The sequence below is a fragment of the Mytilus edulis genome, chromosome 11 (genome assembly GCF_963676685.1).
Source record: "Mytilus edulis chromosome 11, xbMytEdul2.2, whole genome shotgun sequence".
Classification (NCBI taxonomy): Eukaryota; Metazoa; Mollusca; class Bivalvia; order Mytilida; family Mytilidae; genus Mytilus; species Mytilus edulis.
The window spans coordinates 5,224,304-5,244,586 of record NC_092354.1 but is presented as its reverse complement, the minus strand read 5'-3'; the positions used below and the strand labels follow the sequence as shown (position 1 = coordinate 5,244,586).

Genomic DNA, 20,283 nt, shown 5'->3' with positions numbered 1-20,283 from the left:
AAATCTATCAATTTACAGTAAAATGTTGGAAAATTATCAATAAATGTATTATCTGAATGAATATCCAAAAAGTAAAATTGACAGTTTATTGTCGACAAATTATCAATAAATGTTTTATATGATTGAATATCGAAAGAAGTGGTAAAATATGCTGAACATTTTTGTAAATTGTTTAAAAAAAGCTGTGGTTGGTTCAAGTTTACTTCTAATACAATTGTCAGTACATATTAGAAAATTATCATGATCAAATGACCGATTTAATATAACATCAAATACAATTATTCAAAAAATCAATCAATTTACAGTAAAATGTTGGAAACATATCAATAAATGTATTATCTAAATGAATATCCAAAAAGTAAAATTTACAGTAAAATGTCGAAAAATTATCAATAAATGTATTATATGAATAAATATCCAAAAAAGTGGTAAAATATGCTGAACATTTTTGTAAATTGTTTGAAAAAAGCTGTGGTTGGTTCAAGTTTACTTCAAATACAATTGTCAATACATATTAGAAAATTATCATGATCAAATGACCGATTTAATATAACATCAAATACAATTATTAAAAAAATCAATCAATTTACAGTATAATGTTGGAAAATTATCAATTAATGTATTATCTGAATGAATATCCAAAAAGTAAAATTTACAGTATAATGTCGAAAATTATCAATAAATGTATTATATGAATGAATATCCAAAAAGTGGTAAAATTGACTGAAACATTTTGTAATTTGTTTGAAAAAAGCTGTGGTTGGTTCAAGTTTACTTCTAATACCATTGTCAATACATATGAGAAAATTATCATGATCAAATGACCAATTGAAGGTAAAAACAAATACAATTCTAAATATATCGACCACTTTACAGTAAAATGTTGGAAAATTATATATACACAGGTGGCAACACTAATGTAATTATTTACAAATATCTATTAGATATGGTCGATTAAGGGTTTCATCTACTACAATTATTAAAAAGGGGTTAAAATTATCATAAAAATGTAAAAACGATTCAAAAAACCGGTGGTTGGTTCAATTTTACTTCTTATACAATTGTCAATACATATTAGGAAAATGTCTTGATCAAATGACATATTTAAGGTAACATCATATACAATTTTAAAAAAAGTTGTAAAATTAACAGTAAAATGTGGAAAATTTATCAATATAGGTTACATCTGAATAAATATATACAAAAAGAAGTAAAATTTTACTTCTAATACAATTGTCAGTACATATGAGAAAATTATCATGATCAAATGACCGATTTAAAATAACATCAAATACAATTATCCAAAAAATCTATCAATTTACAGTAAAATGTTGGAAAATTATCAATAAAAAGTAAAATCACAAAAATACTGAACTCAGAGGAAAATCAATTTGGAAAGTCCATAGTCTAGGAGTTATCTCCCCTTTGAACATGATCAACTACAATCCTGAAACAAATTATATTTGCTATAGTATAGTGCTTATTTTTCTAAATGTGTTTTATTTCATTTCATGATGAAAAGCTATATATTGCCATAATTTCATATTTCTATCAGTTTAAAATGTACATAAATACTTCTTATATTTTTAGAAGATGCTAAAGATTGCTGATATTAGGAAAATTGAGCCAGATAGTCCCAATGAAACACCTACTGTAAAGGCAGTGGTACTAAATGTAGGCCAAATACAAAAAGAACATGGAAAAGAAAGGCTATATGTCGTCTTAGGGGATGAGACTGGGAGCATAACTGCAACAATATACAATCCTGATGTATTTGATAGATTCAGGAAAAACATGGGAGTAATACTGATGGATATCCTCCTCAAACAGTCGTACATTGGGATTACTAAACGTACAGAGGTTGCAGTTACTTAAGCTTTCATCATACCTGAAGCAGATACCATTACAGCAATTTTGAACTCGCCAGAAAAATCATTGCATTCAGTAAATGGTATAGTCTCAAAGGTATGTTATAGATCTAAAATGTATGTAGTTGGATTAATATGAAAGAAAAGATTTTTAACACTTAATAATGATGCTTTTTTTTTGTTAAAACAGAAGATACTGACACAGCAAAACAGCTGCATAAATAAAAAAATTACAAAGTAACAAATGAAAGCAAGACCAAATAACCCAAGAAGAGACAGACACAAACAAGGAAACATTCAGGAAAGCAATACTTTAAATTAAAGCTTGTGAATTGAAGTTAAAGAAGTAGATATTTCCATTCTGTTAAATGTCAGATTTTGTTGATCATTGCCAGGGGAGTTACCAACAAATATATATCTTGATATTAACAAAAAAAAAAAAAACGATTTAAGTAAATATTTCATGTAGCAGGCTTATATTCTATTGAGAAATTATACGATTCAATTTAGGTTAGCCCAGCAACTACAAAACCGGTAGGTGGAAATGATGTACTATTTCTAGAAATATCACTTAAAGACAGTACAGGAAAAGCGACAGTTGCAGTGTGGGATTCTATGGTAGACACCATACAGAAAGGCAAAGTAATCAACATCAGTAAATGTAGAGTACGACTTTTTAATGCAGAGAAAAAACTATCAACAACGAAGGCTAGTGTTTTAGAGGTTTGTACATGTATATGTTTAACTATAGAAAGTTAAGTGCAACTGCTTTATATAATAATTATTAGTGACAAAAGGTTTTTATCGCATTTTGTATAGTTTTCATAATAATTTATGAATCCAAATACACAAATAGAGGTTGCTCTTCTCTTGCGAGAGGGTTGCAATATTTAAAGTTTACATCTTCAATGTGCAAGCATATTAGAATTTAAAGTGTAAATTTTGTGACTGGACAGAAGGAGAATCTGTTTTCCTCTTTCATTTTTTAGATCTATTCAGAATAACTGTGTCCATGTTTTGCTTGCCACTAACGTTTTAAAAAACATGACATAATTATCAATTTCCGACAAATCACAAAACCTAAAATTACCATACATCAGACGGGTGAATAAATATTAAGTGAGGTCTAGAGAGTTGTATTGAATCTGAACAAATGAGTTGCACTTATATTAACTTAGTTATTCAATTAGCACATCTTTTAATTCATTGGTATTTAAGCAACAACTCTTCACTGTGTTTTATCATTATGTTACAGGTAGTTGCAGAGAGTGAACTTCAAGAGCTACCAATAAGCTCTGATGATGATGATGCTGACAGAACTGATGAAGTTGCGCCTAGTCATATGCCAGTTGGTAGTGTTATTGCAGTCTTCGAAGTAGATCCTTATCTTGCCTGTCCTATCAACTCATGCAGTAATAAGAAATTAGTCACAGTACTTCAGAATCAATTATATGTGATGAGATGTAGTAAATGTAATGGAACTTTCAGAGCATCTACTGCAAAAACATATTTGAGAGTAGTTGTCCTCTTAAACACAGAAAATGGAAACAAAAAATGTGCAATGTTTCTTCCAACAATTAAACAGGTGTTTCAGTCAAGGGGAATTGAGTTTCAGTTGGATTTTGATAAAACTATTATCATGGAAGCAATCATGAAAATTGTGCCGTTTGAAATTAGATATACACTTCGTGGAACTACCATTGTAAATATTTTGATGAAAAGAAAGTAAAATTCTGCTAGTATGATGGAAATTGCTGTTTTGAGCTTCATGTTTTGTTGTCAATTTTTTGTCTAATTGTTAGATTAGTGCATATCTTGTAGTTATTTAGTTTACTTTTTTAGTTTTTAATTATTGTATTGATATAATATGGTATCAATGTCTTATTGTTAGATTAGTGCATTTTAATTATTGTATTGATATAATATTGTATTGTCTTTTTGTTAGACTAGTGCAGAACTTGAAGTTATTTAGTTTACTTTTTTAGTTTTAATTATTGTATTGATATAATATTAGATTATCAATATTTTTAGTGTAATCAAATTTTTATGGTAGAACATTTATAAATGTGTAAACTTATTTTGAATTTATTAACAAAATAAAGTGTATCTGTCATATCGACAGTCAATTTTCATGTTACACTAAAGAAATACTCAAGTGTCTGAGTTCTTTAATTAAATTTTAATTTTATAATAATTAGAATTAAAATAATGTTCAAAAATCATCATTTAAATGTCTATATAAATGCTTATAATAAATAATTCTCTTATATTAGTTTTGTCACTTTTCATGCATATGTGACCAAATAATGGATAAATAGTAAATGTTAAGGAGACAATCTCCCAACACCAAAGTTACTATGTGATCACATATTGTATTAGTATTCTTACTATTCACACACAGATGAAAACAGAATGGATAAAAGTAAAACATACCAATGAAACTTCTAAAGCGAAAGTCCTTAATTAACTGGCAAAAAAGGGAGGGCTCAAACACATCAAACTAATGGAAAGCAACTGTCATATTCCTGACTTGGTACAGGCATTTTCTACTGTAGAAAATGGTGGATAAAAGCTGGTTTTAAAGCTAGCTGAACCTCTCACTTTTAAGACAGTCGCATAGTATTCCATTTAATTGAAAAATGGGGTACAGCAGTCGATCAACATGGTGTTTAACTCTTAAATACCAAGAGACATCAAATATGTCAATAGAAAAGAACAAAATAATACAAAAACACTCAAGAGACGAGACATATTAGCAAAAAGTAAGACAAAAATTTAAAAATTACCATAACACAATAGGACACATGCAGGATGTAAAAATACCAAGCCACGCCAAAACGATAATATCAAAAAAGGAACGAAACAGTTGGGGTTAGAATTATACAGACAACAAAAAAGAACCCTGTGCCACGTAATTAAGATAATAAACAACTACAGTACCTAGAATCTATACTTCAAAAAATATTATCAAAAGTACCATCTATAGATTGTATTAGTATTCTAACTTTTCTTACATACATGAAAAAAGAATGGATAAATAGTAAATGTCAAGGACACAATCTCCCATCTCAAAAGTTGTGAAGTCAATTTCATAATGGTGGCACTCTTCTTATTTATGCAGTTTATACATATAGTTGTGACTGGAAGTAAAGTAATCAAAAATTAATCAGAGTGGTGGCCTATGTACATTTTAATAAGAAAAGAGAGATAATGCAAGTAATGGCATCCTCTAAAAAAATATTATCCCCTGTGAGTTATGCCCTTCCAACAGAAAGTGTGGGGCATATTCTTTTACATCTGTATGTCTACAGTGTGCATATGATATAGATTAAGAAATCTTTCTATTAAAAACAAACAACAACAAGCTGATGGACTTAATGACAATTTTTCCTTTATGTAAAGTTTTTCCATCTAAAATTATGCTGTTGCACTTCGTGTTCACCTATTGTCTTTTTTTTTTTAAAAGCAACTTGTTTTTTAAATTTGTTTATCTGATCTTGACCTTATAATGTTTATTATTAAAATTATTGTTTGTTTACTTCTTAAATCTACTCATTAAAAGTAAAAACAATTTTGGAGTGAGTATAATCTTATAATGTTATATTCATTAGGAATAGGAAGAGTGTTTCAAAACAATAGAAATATATAAATGAACACCTGAAGGACTTCAATTTAAAATTCCAATGTTAGTAAAGGATTTACATGGAGGAATAATTGTTTAGATAATGAATTTCCATTAGAACTGTGGTGTTTATCATCTGCAAGGACAAAATAATTAGTTGATATCATACAGGAACGTATTGAAAAGGAAATTAAACACAATAGTCATAAAATTTTGTATGTGACATTAGTTCGAAAATGGGAAAATACTGTGGATTCATTTATTTTCGTGGGTATCAATTTTCGTGGATTCCCATTTTTGAACTAATGTCACATGTTCCTGACCACATATATATCGATCACCAAATTTTACAGAAGTAGATAGAGTCATTGAACAATAGGGATTGTTTCTATCGTGCAGTTTAACTTGTGCGTCCACAGTTTCAGTCACATTATTATTCCTTGAGTTGCATTGATTAGATGTTTTGTTTCATACATAAAATAGACATATTTAGAATCGATAAAAGCAAAGAAAAGAAGAGAAGAGACTTCCGACTCATAAACAAGACGAACACATACAATCTATCTCTAGTGCTCCTATCGAAAATTTCGTCATCAGGGATGTCTGAATGTTTTAAATCTTAATTATCAGTGGGCAAACAAGTACTCTTGGGTCCTGCTTTACAAACACTTCTCGGAAATACACAATCTACAAAAAGTTTGAGTTTCTTGAATGTTGACTAGGCTATAACTTAATGCGGCAAAACTTAATAGAGTGAATCTCAAATCGTACTCGATTAAAATTGGATACTCTTCTGATGGTGAATCGCTTTTAGTTCTCAAAGTGATTGTGATGAGAAACATGCTGGTAACTCACTTCCCAACTTTACTTGCATTGTTTGTTGTTGATAAAAGTGCATTTTAACTTGTGTGAATTGTAATAACGTTATTTGTACAAAATTATAAATACAAATCAAACTTCTCTGTCAGGCGTGTGCAAATCAAATTAGTAGATCTAGTCCCAATTTTCTTTCCTTTCTCTCTCTTTAATTGAGAATAAACATTATTTTTCATAACTCATTCACAATATTTCTCCTTTCAGAATTAAAAAACTCTCCTGAAGGGGGTTGGAATATCAGAAAATGACAAACAAAAATTACCCACAGACATGAATTAAATGTGATACCGTTAACAAAAACAAGTAAACATGGTGTATACCATTTGTGATAACGATAGAAAGTCATGTATTAACTTTTGGATGCATTGTTATATGAATGTAGTCACAGGGGAGTCATTGAAAAACTATGTTAATTAAGTTTTTCATCTTAAATTTAAATTTAACTTTAATGTCGTCCCTTAGATTTAGCTTTGAATGTGGTCTATAAAAATAATAAGATTATGATTCTCGTTTCGGACAAGATTTATGATTGCACATGTTTAACTACTTGTCAATTTGAACATTGTGTTCATCTTCAGCTATGATCTGAACGTCACTGTTGTATCTAATGTTAACAAAACGCGCGTCTTAATGCATAGCATTACCTTAGCTTTACAGCCCCTCTTCCCATCCTCTCTTTTTCCTCCTACATGTACAATAAAGGATCCATGGTCATTCAGATACCAGAAGTAAATACAGAATCTTATAAATTAAAAAAATTGACATCTTACAGATGAAAACCCATCCTCAGCACCAGTAACAGTTATACCATCAAGCCCAAAGAAATCAACATCTAAACCCTCAACAACGCCGACAGTTATCACAATTTTGTCAGCACTCTCTCCAATATCTACCAAATCCATGCCATCTTTACCTCCTCCAGCAAAGAAGCCCAAGAAGTCCACCCCTAGAAAAACCAACTCAACCTGGACCAACATATATACCTACACCGAAACAGTTGCTTCGCCTGGGTTTTTTTGGAACAGCGAGTTATGTTATGATTTGTTACTGAAATAACACTAAACTTATAATTCAGACAATCACACAAATGTTTAAACCAAACAAATTACTTGATGTTTCATATGATATCAATACCTTGTAGTTCTAAGAGGATCTTTTTAGGCTTGACCAATGATACAGATAGTAGTTGATTTCTGTAACAAGTCATGGCATGGTAAGGTGGACATAAGGGTTGTAAGCTGCTGTCATTTGGATCTGACAAAGCATATTTTACACAATGGTCTGGGCATTGGTCTTCAAGTGCTAAGTGGAGCTTAAAATCTGTCTTAATCTACAGCTTGAATGCTTGAGTGTCCTCTTTAATCTTCTTGAGCTTCTCTATCATACTTGGATTGCAAAATATTAATGCCATGTGAAAATTTAAAAAGAACAATAAAACATATTACAAGTTTTCAAAGTAAGATAAACAAATGGGAGCTAGATTAATAAATAGTGTGATACATACATTTTGTTTTGTCAAATATTGTTATCGGAAATTAGTATTTACCCTCTATAAACTGGAGAAGTGATGCAACCATTTGAAAAAAAAATAAAATGATTCTGCATGGCTCTCACAACCTCTTCTCTTGTTTTTTTCATTTAATGTCTTCCTGAAACCTGAACATTCTAAAAGCTCTACATACTTTTCTGTTATGTCGTACTTATTGTCTGCATTTACAGTATCAATCTATAATGTACAATATGTGCATTTTTTACATTAATAAGGACGTTAGTTTTCTCGTTTGAATTGTTTTACATTGTCTTATTTTTGACATGCCCGGAACAGAGTTGCTTACATACAGGCCTGCGTTTCACTGAAAATTGTACGATCTACGTTAACGTTTGGTGTCAGATTTTACCTACAAGTTGATAGTAAACGTAACGTTAACTTGAAGATTACCTCTGGTTAGGTTCCTAAATTTGGTCTTACAGTTAAAAGCTTTCTGTAACTTATCCCCAGAACTTTCACCTACTCTGTTATCTTAGCCCACATCTTGTTTTTGACATCCGCTGTTCTAATCGCGCCAAATTTTCCTCTCAATAACCCCAACTTCTCTACCACTCTTCTACTGCTCAAATTTACTTCCATTTTGAGATTGATTGATTGTTGGTTGCTTAACGTCCAGTGGCAAATATTTCATGCATATTCAGGACGAGAACAAGTTCACAATAAATACAATAGGTAGGTTGATACAATATAGGCCACCTGGGATGATGGTTGGAGAAATTTGGACTGCCTATACACCATCTATGGACACTGATTCTCAATTGTGTTTAATAAAAGGAACAGAAAAATACATACACATGTGCATGTATTACTTATTAAAAAAATAAGAAGTGTTGCTACTACAGGTACATGTACAAAAATGTAATATTTTGACCTCTGACTGCATACTGCAAGATGTTTCTTGCTATTAATGTCATTTTTAAGCATAGGTGTATATCAGGTAGTCAGTAAAATGTTTACAATTTATAACTTTTTCATTAATACTATGAATGCAAGGGGATACTTGATAAACAGATATTTTATTTATTAAGAGCATCATACATTTAGACAGTCATGACATAATATATTTTTCTAATCATTTCATTAAAAATTTGTCATATGATGTCAGATCTTGCTTCTTATTAACATTTATAATATAGGTACAACTTTAAAAGACTTGTGACAATATTTAGCTGTAATAACCGATGTCTATTGCTGAGGACAGTACATATATATGGTGTTCTCTTGAAGTCTTTTGATTATTTTTGTTGGTTGGTTTCTTTCTCAGAAATTTATATCACAAATCCCCTTAATTTAAAAAGAATATGTTCCCTTCATTGCTTTGTTAAGGGGGTAAAATACAAATATATATGGGTCATTTTCAAAAAATGTCTAATTTTTGAAATTGAAAAGATTATTTAAAGAGGAACGAAAGATACCAAAGGGACAGTCAATCTCATATATCTAAAACAAACTGACAACACCATGGCTAAAACTGAAAAGACAAACAGAAAAACAATAGTACACATGACACAACATAGAAAACTAAAGATTAAACAACACGAACCCCACCAAAAACTAGAGGTGATCTCAGGTGCTCCGGAAGGGTAAGCAGATCCTGCTCCACATGTGGCACCCGTCGTGTTGCTTATGTGATTACAAATCCGGTAAATAGTCTAATTCGGTAGGTCACATCCATGAAAGGGAAGGGGATTGTAGTTACGACGTAAGGAACATATCCGATATCATTTGTGAAACGGTTATTCCATAACGGTCAACCAACTCGTGATGGCGTCCGTAAAATTTACGAAGGGATGATTTCAACTTCACCATTTGGAACTTTTGGTTTAATAGCTTCCTTGTGAGCAGTAACCCTCTATCAAGAAAATCATGATAGGAAATGCAAGCACGGGAATATCGTATCAATTGGGAGATATATGCCCCGTATGCAAGTGCTGCTGGAATGTTACTACTTAGAAATGGAAAGTTCATAATTGGAAAGCTGAAATCATCTGTTTTGTCGTAAAATTTTAAAAGTTACTTATTCAAACAACCATCTACATAAGCAAATCAAAACAAACAGTATTTTAAGAACAACATATTTAAAGATGCAATTTTAATGATGTCATACAAGAATATGTTGAAACATTTTGGGACCGGTGGTACATTATTTTGTCTATCCTGTTACCATATTTAAAAGAAATGTTGGGCTATTAAGAATAGGTTTATTACTTTGCATTTTTGAAATCAACACTGACTGATTCAATATTCATAGGGAGAATAATTTAATAACTGATTTAAGTAACAGGATAGACATGAACCTCCTGTACGCTGATTGAATTTAGTTTGTAGATAATCTGTTATATACAATGATAAAGAAGCTACGATTTTTGGTTAGAATTATAATTAATATTCTTAAAAAGTCCCTTTCGCAGATATCAAGGCGATCAGAAAATTGGAAAAAAATCATTTGAAATGTGTTTTTCTGACAATGTACGCACACAAATACCCCCAAAATCGGACTTAAATGCAGTTTAATCTTATCAAAATAGAGGTAAGGTGTGTTTATTATTAATGTTATGAATCACAAATCCGACAAGCTTTCATTTAAACCATTACAACTGAAATTTCCATTAGAAATAAAAAATTTAGCATGGGTGTACTGAAAATGACCCATATATAAAAGGCCTTTTTGTAAACAAGTTCCTAGTTTATCCAATAATACAAAATTATATTTATTTAGAATTCATTAAAAGACTTTAAAATTAACAGAAGATTTAACAAAACATATATAATTTAAATTATTATTATATATATATGGATCTTACTTTTCCTAATCATCATTAGTTTACAATTGAATTATGTGAGTTTGTTTTGGGCCGGGTGCATGTTTTTTTTTTTGGTAGTTTCAGTAAAAATTTTCAGTGCTGATATATATATATAGGCACGGAAAGTCTTAAAGTTCAACCAAAAATAAGAACTGCAAACTATTGATTATACCTGTTTACCAGATCTATTGTTCATACCTGACCATGCAACCTTAAGTCATTATATTCGAGTCTTAAATGTGAAAAAAATAACTATACTGTTGTATCAAGAGCGCAGTTTTATCACTTATACATATATAGTTATTTTTGCATTACTTTTTATATATTTGTAGATGCCAAGGAAAAGTGTCAGAAGTTCCTTCTTGAAAATAAGAAAAAACCTGAAACAAAGAAAAAAAAACACGCCAAAAAGGAAATCTGTTCAGAATGAAGCCAACAATACATGTACAAACAAGAGCTTGGCAAAGAAGAAAAAGGGTAATTGTGTATTATGCTCTGTTATTTATCTGCTTGATATAATGCAGCTCAAAACTATATTTATTTGATTCTACCACATCATCAAGTATGTATCAACTGATATTTATCCACTCGAGACAGTTAAATTTTCAAATTAAAAATGCAAGGCTCACCAAAAAAGTATATGGTGTATAGACATGTAGTAATAAGCAATGCATGGAAAATAATTATAGAAACTTGATACGGACAAGAAGTAAAACATCCTAAAGCAAATAATATAAGTAGGTTTTGTTAAGATTGGTCCATGGACAATGATGGACACAATTATTTCATTGAATTTATAAAAAGACAAACTATTAAAGAAATTATCATTTACGCAATGATTGATGCAATATGATAATTAACAGTTGGAAGTTTTAATCCCAATATTATTTATTAAAAGCCAAATTCAAAATGTTGTTTCTTTATTTTCATCTGTTTATTAACATATATATAACAGTCAGGGGTACTACTTGTACAAGTAATTTTTAATATACTTATTTACTTGTATAGGTACAAAAAAATGACTTAGATATTCAGATTTTTTACTTATATAAGTGAAAAAGTCAATCTTATCTTCATTTCTTAAATTCTTAGGTTTTCTTTAGAATTTTAATTTGTCTGCCCATTCTTCACTCTGTATACATGTAGCTGTGATATAAATTCATTTACTGTTTCAGTTTTAAGTAATTGTGCCTGTCAAATTTAATTCTTTTTGTATATGATTGGTTTTAATTATTAGCTGAATAAAAGAAAAAAATAACTCTTTTTTTTACAGAGCAAAATGAAATAAAGAAAGCTGCTTAAAACAGCCATAATGAATGCGGAGGAGCTGTTTAAGGAAAGCATGATGCATGGTGTTACAAATGTAGGTACAACTAATATAGTAAATAAGAACACAACCACTTTTTCAGATTCATCATGTCATATATTGCCTCAATTTATCACATCTATCAAAGTTTCAGAAGCTCTTACTGCCTTAAGTAATCAAACTTTGGTAGATGTGACGGATCACGTACAAACCGATTCTGTGCATGTGGATTTACCGAAAACCTAAATGCCAATTATGTCAAAAACAATAAGCTCAGATGTGGTTACTGACTTAGCCAAATCTTTTGCCGACCAAGTTAACTTGAATAGACTTCCTCCGCCTGAACCTCCGATATTTAATGGCGATCCATTAAAATATGCGTCATGGAAAGTAGCTTTTGAGACCCTTATTGAGCGAAGGAACATACCACCTTTAGAGCAGATCCATTACCTACGTAGGTATGTTGGAGACTCCGTTCGTGAAGTAATCGAAAACTTGTTCCTTATTGCAACAGATGACTCTTATTTTGATGCTAAAAAACTGTTAGACCAAAGGTATGGTGACCCGTTTATCGTTGGTAATGCTTTTCGTGACCGACTAGAAAAGTGGCCTAAGATAGCGTCTCCTGATAGCTTAGGATTGAGAAAATTTTCAGATTATATTAAACAGTGTCTTTCCGCAATGAAAACGATCAAGAATCTGAACGTTCTTAACAATGATCGTGAGAACCGAAAACTTTTATCAACATTTCCCGACTGGATAGTTACACGATGGGGACGAATTGTCGCTCAACATAAAAGTGATCATCATACATTTCCCTCATTTCAGACTTTTCTGTGTTTATTGAACGAGAATCAACGATTGCGAACGATCCTGTTACTTCTCTCAACTCTCTTAAAACAGATAGTACACCACGAAAAACGGACACAAACTTTCGAAGTGTTAAAAATGACCGTGATACACCACGCAGAAATGCATTTGCAACGGAGACAAAGTCGACTAGTTATGATAGGACCAAAGAAAGTAACTCCGGTGCTAATAAGAATTGTTTGTTCTGTCACAAGGCTGGACACATACTTGATTCATGTAGAAACTACCTTGCAAAATCTGTACAAGAGCGTAAAGAATTTGCTAAGAGAACAGGGTTGTGCTTTGCTTGTTTAGGCTCTGGACATTTATCGAAACAGTGTAACAAACGCGCAACGTGCAGCATTTGCACAAAACGACATCCGACAGCCTTTCATTGAGATGTAGTAAAGCAATATCCGAACAATTCAAAACAACCTACACCTTGTAATGAGGAAATGGAACTTTATAAGTCTCAAACTGGTGCGGTTTTAATGAGCATAACCGAGTCATGTGGAAAAAGCTCGATGATTGTTCCTGTTTATCTCTCTCATACTGATAACCAACAACATGAAATACTAGTGTACGCACTCTTAGATACTCAGTCTGATACTACGTTCATTTTGGACAATACACGTCAAACTCTTGGACTTTCTGGTACCGACGTGAAGCTGTCATTATCAACCATACATTCACAGAATTCAATAGTCGATAGCTGTTAGATTGATGGATTGATAGTAAGGGCTTACGATAGCGACATGAAGATAACGTTACCGTCTACATTTGCCCGCGACATCTTACCGGCAAAAGAGCACACATACCTACTGGTGATATGGCGATAAGATGGCCGCAGTTAGAGAAGATTGCCAGTCAGTTGATGTCAGTAAGTGATTGCGAATTCGGACTATTTATAGGTTATAATTGCGCCCGTGCATTGACTCCTAGAGAGGTGATTCCGACAACTGATGATGGACCTTACGCACAGAAAACACACCTCGGAAAGGGTATAGTTGGTATTGTGGATCCGAGCTGCATTGATAATGCATTAACTACACATTCTCACAGAATGATAGCGTTTGAAAGCCATGTATTATTTACTATTAGAAATTGTACAAAATTAGTAACTCCCGTTGAAGTAGCGCGAATGATGGAACTCGATTTTTCCGAACGAACTCATGACAAACAGTCTATGTCATTTGATGACAAACGTTTTTTGAACATTCTTGAAAGCGGAATCAGAGTAAATGATTGACATTATGAAATGTCCTTGACCTTTAAAGGATCCGAACCGATATTACCGAACAACAAGTCTCAAGCCATTCAGAGATTCAATCATCTTCGAAAGCGTTTACGCAATGATGCTCGATACCGAAATGACTATTTTAAGAGTATGGATGACTTAATAACAAAGGGATTTGCGGAGAAAGTTAAACCGTCTCAATCCGATAACGAAGGACATGTTTGGTACATACCACATCACGGAGTATATCATCCTCAGAAGCCCGAAAAAGTCCGTGTTGTGTTTGATTGTAGTTCTAGATACAAAGGTGAATCACTAAACGATTACTTGCTGCAAGGCCCAGACTTAACGAACTCGTTGGTAGGAGTGCTTTGTAGATTTCGTCAAGAACCAATTGCAGTAGTCTGCGATATTGAACAAATGTTTTTACAGTTCAAAGTGAGAACTGAACACCAAGATTATTTACGATTTTTGTGGTGGGACAATTATGAAGATCTTTCGAAAGAACCGTGCGAATACAGGATGAACGTCCATTTATTTGGGGCCGCATCATCCCCAGGATGTGCCAATTTTGGACTTAAACAACTTGCTAATGATTATGAAGCCGATTTTGGTTCCGAAGTATCGAACTTTATTAGACGTGATTTTTACGTTGACGATGGGCTTAAATCTGTGTCAAACGTTACAGAAGCAGTAAACCTTATACATGGTAGTGTAGAAATGTGCAATAAGCGTGGTCTTCGGTTGCACAAATTTTTGTCAAATTCTAAGGATGTTTTAGCGCACATACCAGAAAAGGATCGTGCCAAAGAGTTGAATTTAAACTTATCACATGATGAACTTCCTACGACAAAGACATTAGGAATTGAATGGTGTATTGAATTAGATGTGTTTCAATTTCGTATCACGCTCAACAACAAGCCGCCTACCAGGCTAGGAATGCTGTCTACATTAAGCGCAGTATATGATCCGCTAGGTATTATCTCACCCATCATTCCTGTTGGGAAACAGCTCTTGCAAGATTTATGTAAGGATCAAACCGATTGGGATACCCCGTTACCAGAAGATATCCAGAACAAATGGGAAAGGTGGAAGCAAGACTTAATAGACCTTGAATTATTGAAAATCAATCGTTGCTTCAAACCGGTCGACTTTGGCGAAGTAAAATTCATAGAATTTCATCATTTTTCAGATGCTAGTTCAAATGGTTACGGTCAGTGTTCATACGTTCGCCTTTTCAACTTTAAACAACAAGTACATTGTGCTCTGGTTATTGGTAAATCTCGAGTAGTTCCGTTAAAGCCCATTACGATTCCCAGGTTAGAGCTTACGGCTGCAGTAATCTCCGTGAAAATCAGTGCAATTTTGAGAGATGAACTTGAGTATTCCGATAAAAATGTCACTGAGTATTTCTGGACCGATAGTAACGTAGTACTAGGTTATATTGCGAATGATTCCAGGCGTTTTCATGTGTTTGTGGCTAACAGAGTACAACAGATTCGCGACAACACCGAACCATTTCAGTGGAATTATGTCAGTTCTGCCGAAAACCCAGCCGACATTGCTTCTCGTGGAGCTACACCGATCAAATTAAGAGAATCAAAGTGGTTTACGGGACCAGATTTCTTATGGAATGCGGAACACGTAGTCAGAAAGGAATTATCGGATACGTATAAACCGTTATTGAATGACCCGGAAGTTAGAAAAGTTAAAGTAATGTCTACAAGTACTTGTTTACCTCCTCCTGCGTCCATACTTGAACGTTTAGAATACTTTTCAGATTGGAACAGAGCTAAACATGCGACAGCTCTTTGCTTGAACCTGAGAAATGCGTTGCTAGCAAAACGTCCGAAGGGAACCTGTTTATCCGTTAACGTGGAAGACATGCGACAAGCTGAACTTGAAATTGTCAAAAGGGTTCAAGACACTTTCTTCAAGGAAGAATTACTCATATTGCGTTCATTTGATTCTGAAGGACCGTTTGAAGCCAACGACTCAGTTAAAGTGCGAAACAATACTATGAAAAAGAAATCGTCTTTGTATAAACTTAACCCCTTTCTCGACCAGGCCGGCATCATCCGAGTTGGTGGCCGCATCCGACGTGCTGATCTGAGCATTGATTTGAAGCATCCTATTATATTACCTAGACATTCTCACGTCACCGAGCTTATCATGCGCTATTTTAACGAAAAATCATTTCACCAAGGACGTGGAATTACTAAGAACACAATACGTTCACATGGATATTGGATAATCGGATGTAGTTCTGCTGTTTCGAACCTTTTGTTTAAATGTGTTACATGTCGAAAATTGCGTAGCCAAACCCAAGTACAGAAAATGGCTGATTTACCGGTAGACCGACTAGAGACCGTGCCTCCATTCACGTACTGTGGTGTTGATCAGTTTGGACCTTGGTTAATTAAGGAGGGCCGCAAGGAACTTAAGCGGTATGGAGTTTTATTTACCTGTTTGTCATCGAGATCAATTCATATCGAAACTGCTAACTCTTTAGATACGAGCTCTTTCATTAATGCCTTGAGAAGATTTGTGTCTATCCGCGGACCCGTAAGGCATCTTCGGTGTGATCAAGGAACTAACTTTGTTGGAGCCTAAGGAGAATTTACTAAGGCAATGTCTGAATTGGATTTTGACCGAATCCGTCAATATCTACTTGAACAAAACTGTGATTTCGTACAATTTAAGATGAACGTTCCGTCTGCTAGCCACATGGGTGGCGTTTGGGAAAGACAGATACGTTCTGTCCGAAACATTCTTTCAACTTTACTATGTCAGCTAGGAACTCAGCTTGATGATGAGTCGTTAAGAACTTTAATGTCTGAAGCAACAGCTATAGTGAATAGTCGACCACTTACGTTGGAAAACCTGAACGATCCGCTTTCCGTTGAACCGTTGACACCAAATCATTTATTGACTATGAAAAGTAAAGTTTTTCTACCACCACCTGGAAACTTCATGAAAAACGACGTATATTCCAGAAAGCGTTGGAGACGGGTTCAGTTTCTTGCAAATGAATTTTGGAGTCGTTGGAGGAAAGAGTTTCTTTCAAATATTCAGTCTAGGCAAAAATGGATCGCTCCGAAGCGAAATTTATCTGTTGGTGACATTGTTATGATTAAGGATGACAGTTTAGTGCGAAACATGTGGAGACTAGGTCGAATTTGCAAAACATTCATTGATGATGATAATTTAGCCCGAAAAGTAAGACTCGCAGTGGGATCAACGAATTTGGATCGTAGAGGAGTCCGTAAGTCAAAGCTCACCGAACTAGAACGACCAATCCATAAGTTGGTCTTACTCCAGGAGACCGAATAATTCCCTGATGAGGAGCCATACGAATAAAAGGATTTATTCGTTGACTTTAATAGTGAAATTAGATATCCTAATTTGAGGAGCCATGTAACGGAAACGGAGATGCGCCCTAGGTTTTAGGTTTTAGGTTTATACATTGTTTTTCAGTTATCTCCCTTGTCAGTGAACGAACGAATGTACGAACTAGATCAGTATGTAATTGGCCCAAAGAGGTAAATTTGTTGTGTTTTTAGTATTGTGCGGATATTGTGCTTGATTCATATGTCATTCGAATATATTTTCTGTTTATTTTGACTGTTTTACTAAGGTTGTTTTCATTTTTCTTTGTAGTTTTTCCCGTAAACTTCGAACTTAGTACGAGGGTACCTGCGACACTATGCAGTCTATTGTATTGTGTATTATTCATCAAATGCGTCTTATAACAATAAACAAGTAGAATTTATTGGACTTGAACTTTGAGACCCAACTACTACTACAAAAGGAATCCCAGAAATAAAAAAAATCGTTTGTCTTGTAGTTGGAGGCTGTGCACCGCATTTTTTTCATTATACTTGTAAGGTGTCATTTTATCGCGCTTCTGTTGCATGGTTCCACACTTGTTCATGTGCATGTCTTGTTGCAAATTCATTTTAAAAATTCAACCCTCTACTGTAAAAAAGATACATATGGTGAACTATGCATTTGAAGCACATTTTAGTTTCTTCTACTTATAGGATAATACTCTCATATTTTAAAATACGTTTACACCGACACGATTAACTTCATTGGATTCCAAAAGGTAGTTATATAAATACGGATATTTCTTAGAAATGACGGTCATCCTTTAAAAGTTACGGTCATCATTTACAAATTACGGTCATCTTAAAACCAATTACGGTCACCCTTGTATGAATCGCTAATTCTGTTACGGTCGTCTCGATTGTGATTTACGGTCATCTGAGCGATTTTTTTAAATCGAAATTCCTGTTTCATGCACATTTTTCGGTAGTAAATAGTGATTTTCGTGTGAATCTTTTATACATTTACATCGTTGAAATGTATGATTTGTAAAGAAAATGATATAGAAACACTTTAACAGACAATACAGAAACTGACCTAATTTTTCATCCGACATCTAGGGATGACCGTGAATGCAGTTACGGTCATCAGCTTTACCCCAGTGAAGGGGAAGACGTGATGTCGACATCCACTCCAATATCAAAAGATGGAAGGGTTTTAATTTACTTTCCTTAATAGCTATTCCACAAGGACGCGGTGTGTCAGTGTATTAAGATCACCCCAATGTCATTCAATATAATGTATATCATTGAACGTGCACGGAATCAACCGCCAGCTCGACAGAATGAGCAAGTAACAATACAATAAGTGACAATAATATTTTGATACATCACACAGGTAACAGAAAAAATTTTGTCGTTCACAGTCATCAATCAATTTTGACAATTCCAAAAGCTTCTCCTTTTGTGCAATGGAAACCCTACAATTATATAATCTTCCAAATATATGGGAACTTCAAAGCAGTCTGCCTACTAAATATAATTGGAAAACATTAGTGAATCTCAAAATGTCAAACTACTGGAACCTACACCACATTGCAACCTACAATTCTTGATGTTCGATAAGGTATAAACAAAAGTAGGATTATGACACGAACGTATACCCTACAAGCTGATCGGCATAAATTCAGCAGACATGAAATTGCTCCAACTTGTCAAATGTGCAATCAAGAACCAGAAGACCTTACTCATATGCTTACTACATGCTCGGCATTAAGTGAGACAAGAAAGACACTTTCAACCCAATTAAAATTTATGTAACCAAATTCATTGGAGAAAGGAAGTGGAAAGAGACATTTAATAGACTAAAAAATACAGTCCTTATAATTGACTGTACAAACTTCACAGATATATTTAGTGAAAGCAAGCTCAAAATAGAAGAACTTGAAATGCTCACAAGAGATATGTGCTACAAGATGCATAACTCGAGAATAAAACTGATAAGTGTGTAATGGCTGCTGACAATTACCACTCAACTTAAAAACTTTTTTAAAAGTCTATTTTGGATTTTAGCAAGTGTATATATATTCACGGAGTGTGTATATAGTTAGAGACTTTTATCCACATTGCAGGAAATAGGTGTTGAAAACAGAGAATTTAAAAAATCAAAAGTCTTTATAATTAAATTTAATCTTACTTTTTGGCCAACTCTCTTTCAACTGGACTCAGGCTTTTATATAGTTCTTCACCCCCCTCCAATCTGCCCTATTGCTGTATTTACTTAGTTGCATTTTGCTGGTTTCGTTTCCTCTTCTGAAATAAATGCTTGAATTTTACTCAAACTAGATCAGCAAGCTCCTTCCAATTAACTATTGTTTTTTCTTCTGACAGTTCCTTAATTGTTTCAGGTATTTTGTTTTGATGTGAAACCAACTTCATAATATCTTGAGTCAATGTAAGTACCTCCTTCTTGTTGGTACAGTGGCAGTCAAAATTTTCCCGACCATCATCCTAGTTGGCCTCTATTGTATCAACCTAATTATTGTATTTATTGTGAACTTGTTCTCGTTCTGAATATGCATGCAATATTTGCCACTGAATGTTAAGCAACCAACAATCGATCAATATTCACCAAAACCCCCTTCTAAAAAAAGGATTATCACATTACTAGAATAATTCTTGAATGGAAAATTACAAACACAAGAGTGTGCACACTGAAATATTTCGCCTGCTTTACTGAATTTATGTTGAAAGTCTTCAAGATTTACATTTTACTTATACAAGTATCACATAAAGTGAACATTATCAATGAACCATGTAAACTAGATCAAGGTCAGACTAATCAT

The 20,283-nt window shown here is 33.3% G+C and overlaps 2 protein-coding genes across 4 annotated transcripts; both read left to right on the top strand.

The window, feature by feature from the left end:
* The first annotated feature begins 1,895 nt into the window (after positions 1 to 1,895).
* LOC139494735 (uncharacterized) lies at positions 1,896 to 4,025 on the top strand. The gene is made up of 3 exons (XM_071282940.1): positions 1,896 to 1,965; positions 2,379 to 2,591; positions 3,124 to 4,025. Exons 2-3 carry the CDS (start codon positions 2,484 to 2,486, stop codon positions 3,595 to 3,597), a joined length of 582 nt encoding a protein of 193 aa, XP_071139041.1. The 5' UTR covers positions 1,896 to 1,965; positions 2,379 to 2,483; the 3' UTR covers positions 3,598 to 4,025.
* A 6,778-nt stretch (positions 4,026 to 10,803) lies between these two features.
* On the top strand, positions 10,804 to 18,253 carry LOC139495051 (uncharacterized). 3 transcript variants are annotated; one of them, XR_011657245.1, is made up of 3 exons: positions 10,804 to 11,196; positions 11,993 to 12,082; positions 17,772 to 18,253. XR_011657245.1 is itself a non-coding variant. In XM_071283206.1 (2 exons), exon 2 carries the CDS (start codon positions 14,133 to 14,135, stop codon positions 16,722 to 16,724), a length of 2,592 nt encoding a protein of 863 aa, XP_071139307.1. In that variant the 5' UTR covers positions 10,804 to 11,196; positions 11,993 to 14,132; the 3' UTR covers positions 16,725 to 18,253. The 3 variants fall into 3 exon arrangements, 1 of the variants encoding a protein (XP_071139307.1); XM_071283206.1 differs by having other exon boundaries at positions 11,993 to 18,253; XR_011657244.1 differs by lacking the exons at positions 10,804 to 11,196; positions 11,993 to 12,082 and adding an exon at positions 14,138 to 17,653.
* Positions 18,254 to 20,283: the final 2,030 nt, after the last annotated feature.

Excerpts from the sequence above, each read along its gene's own strand:
- LOC139494735 (XM_071282940.1), top strand. The coding sequence starts at position 2,484 with ATGGTAGACACCATACAGAAAGGCAAAGTAATCAACATCAGTAAATGT. Across the intron at positions 2,592-3,123 it reads CGAAGGCTAGTGTTTTAGAG|GTAGTTGCAGAGAGTGAACT; the intron begins GTTTGTACATGT and ends ATTATGTTACAG.
- LOC139495051 (XM_071283206.1), top strand. The coding sequence starts at position 14,133 with ATGTCCTTGACCTTTAAAGGATCCGAACCGATATTACCGAACAACAAG.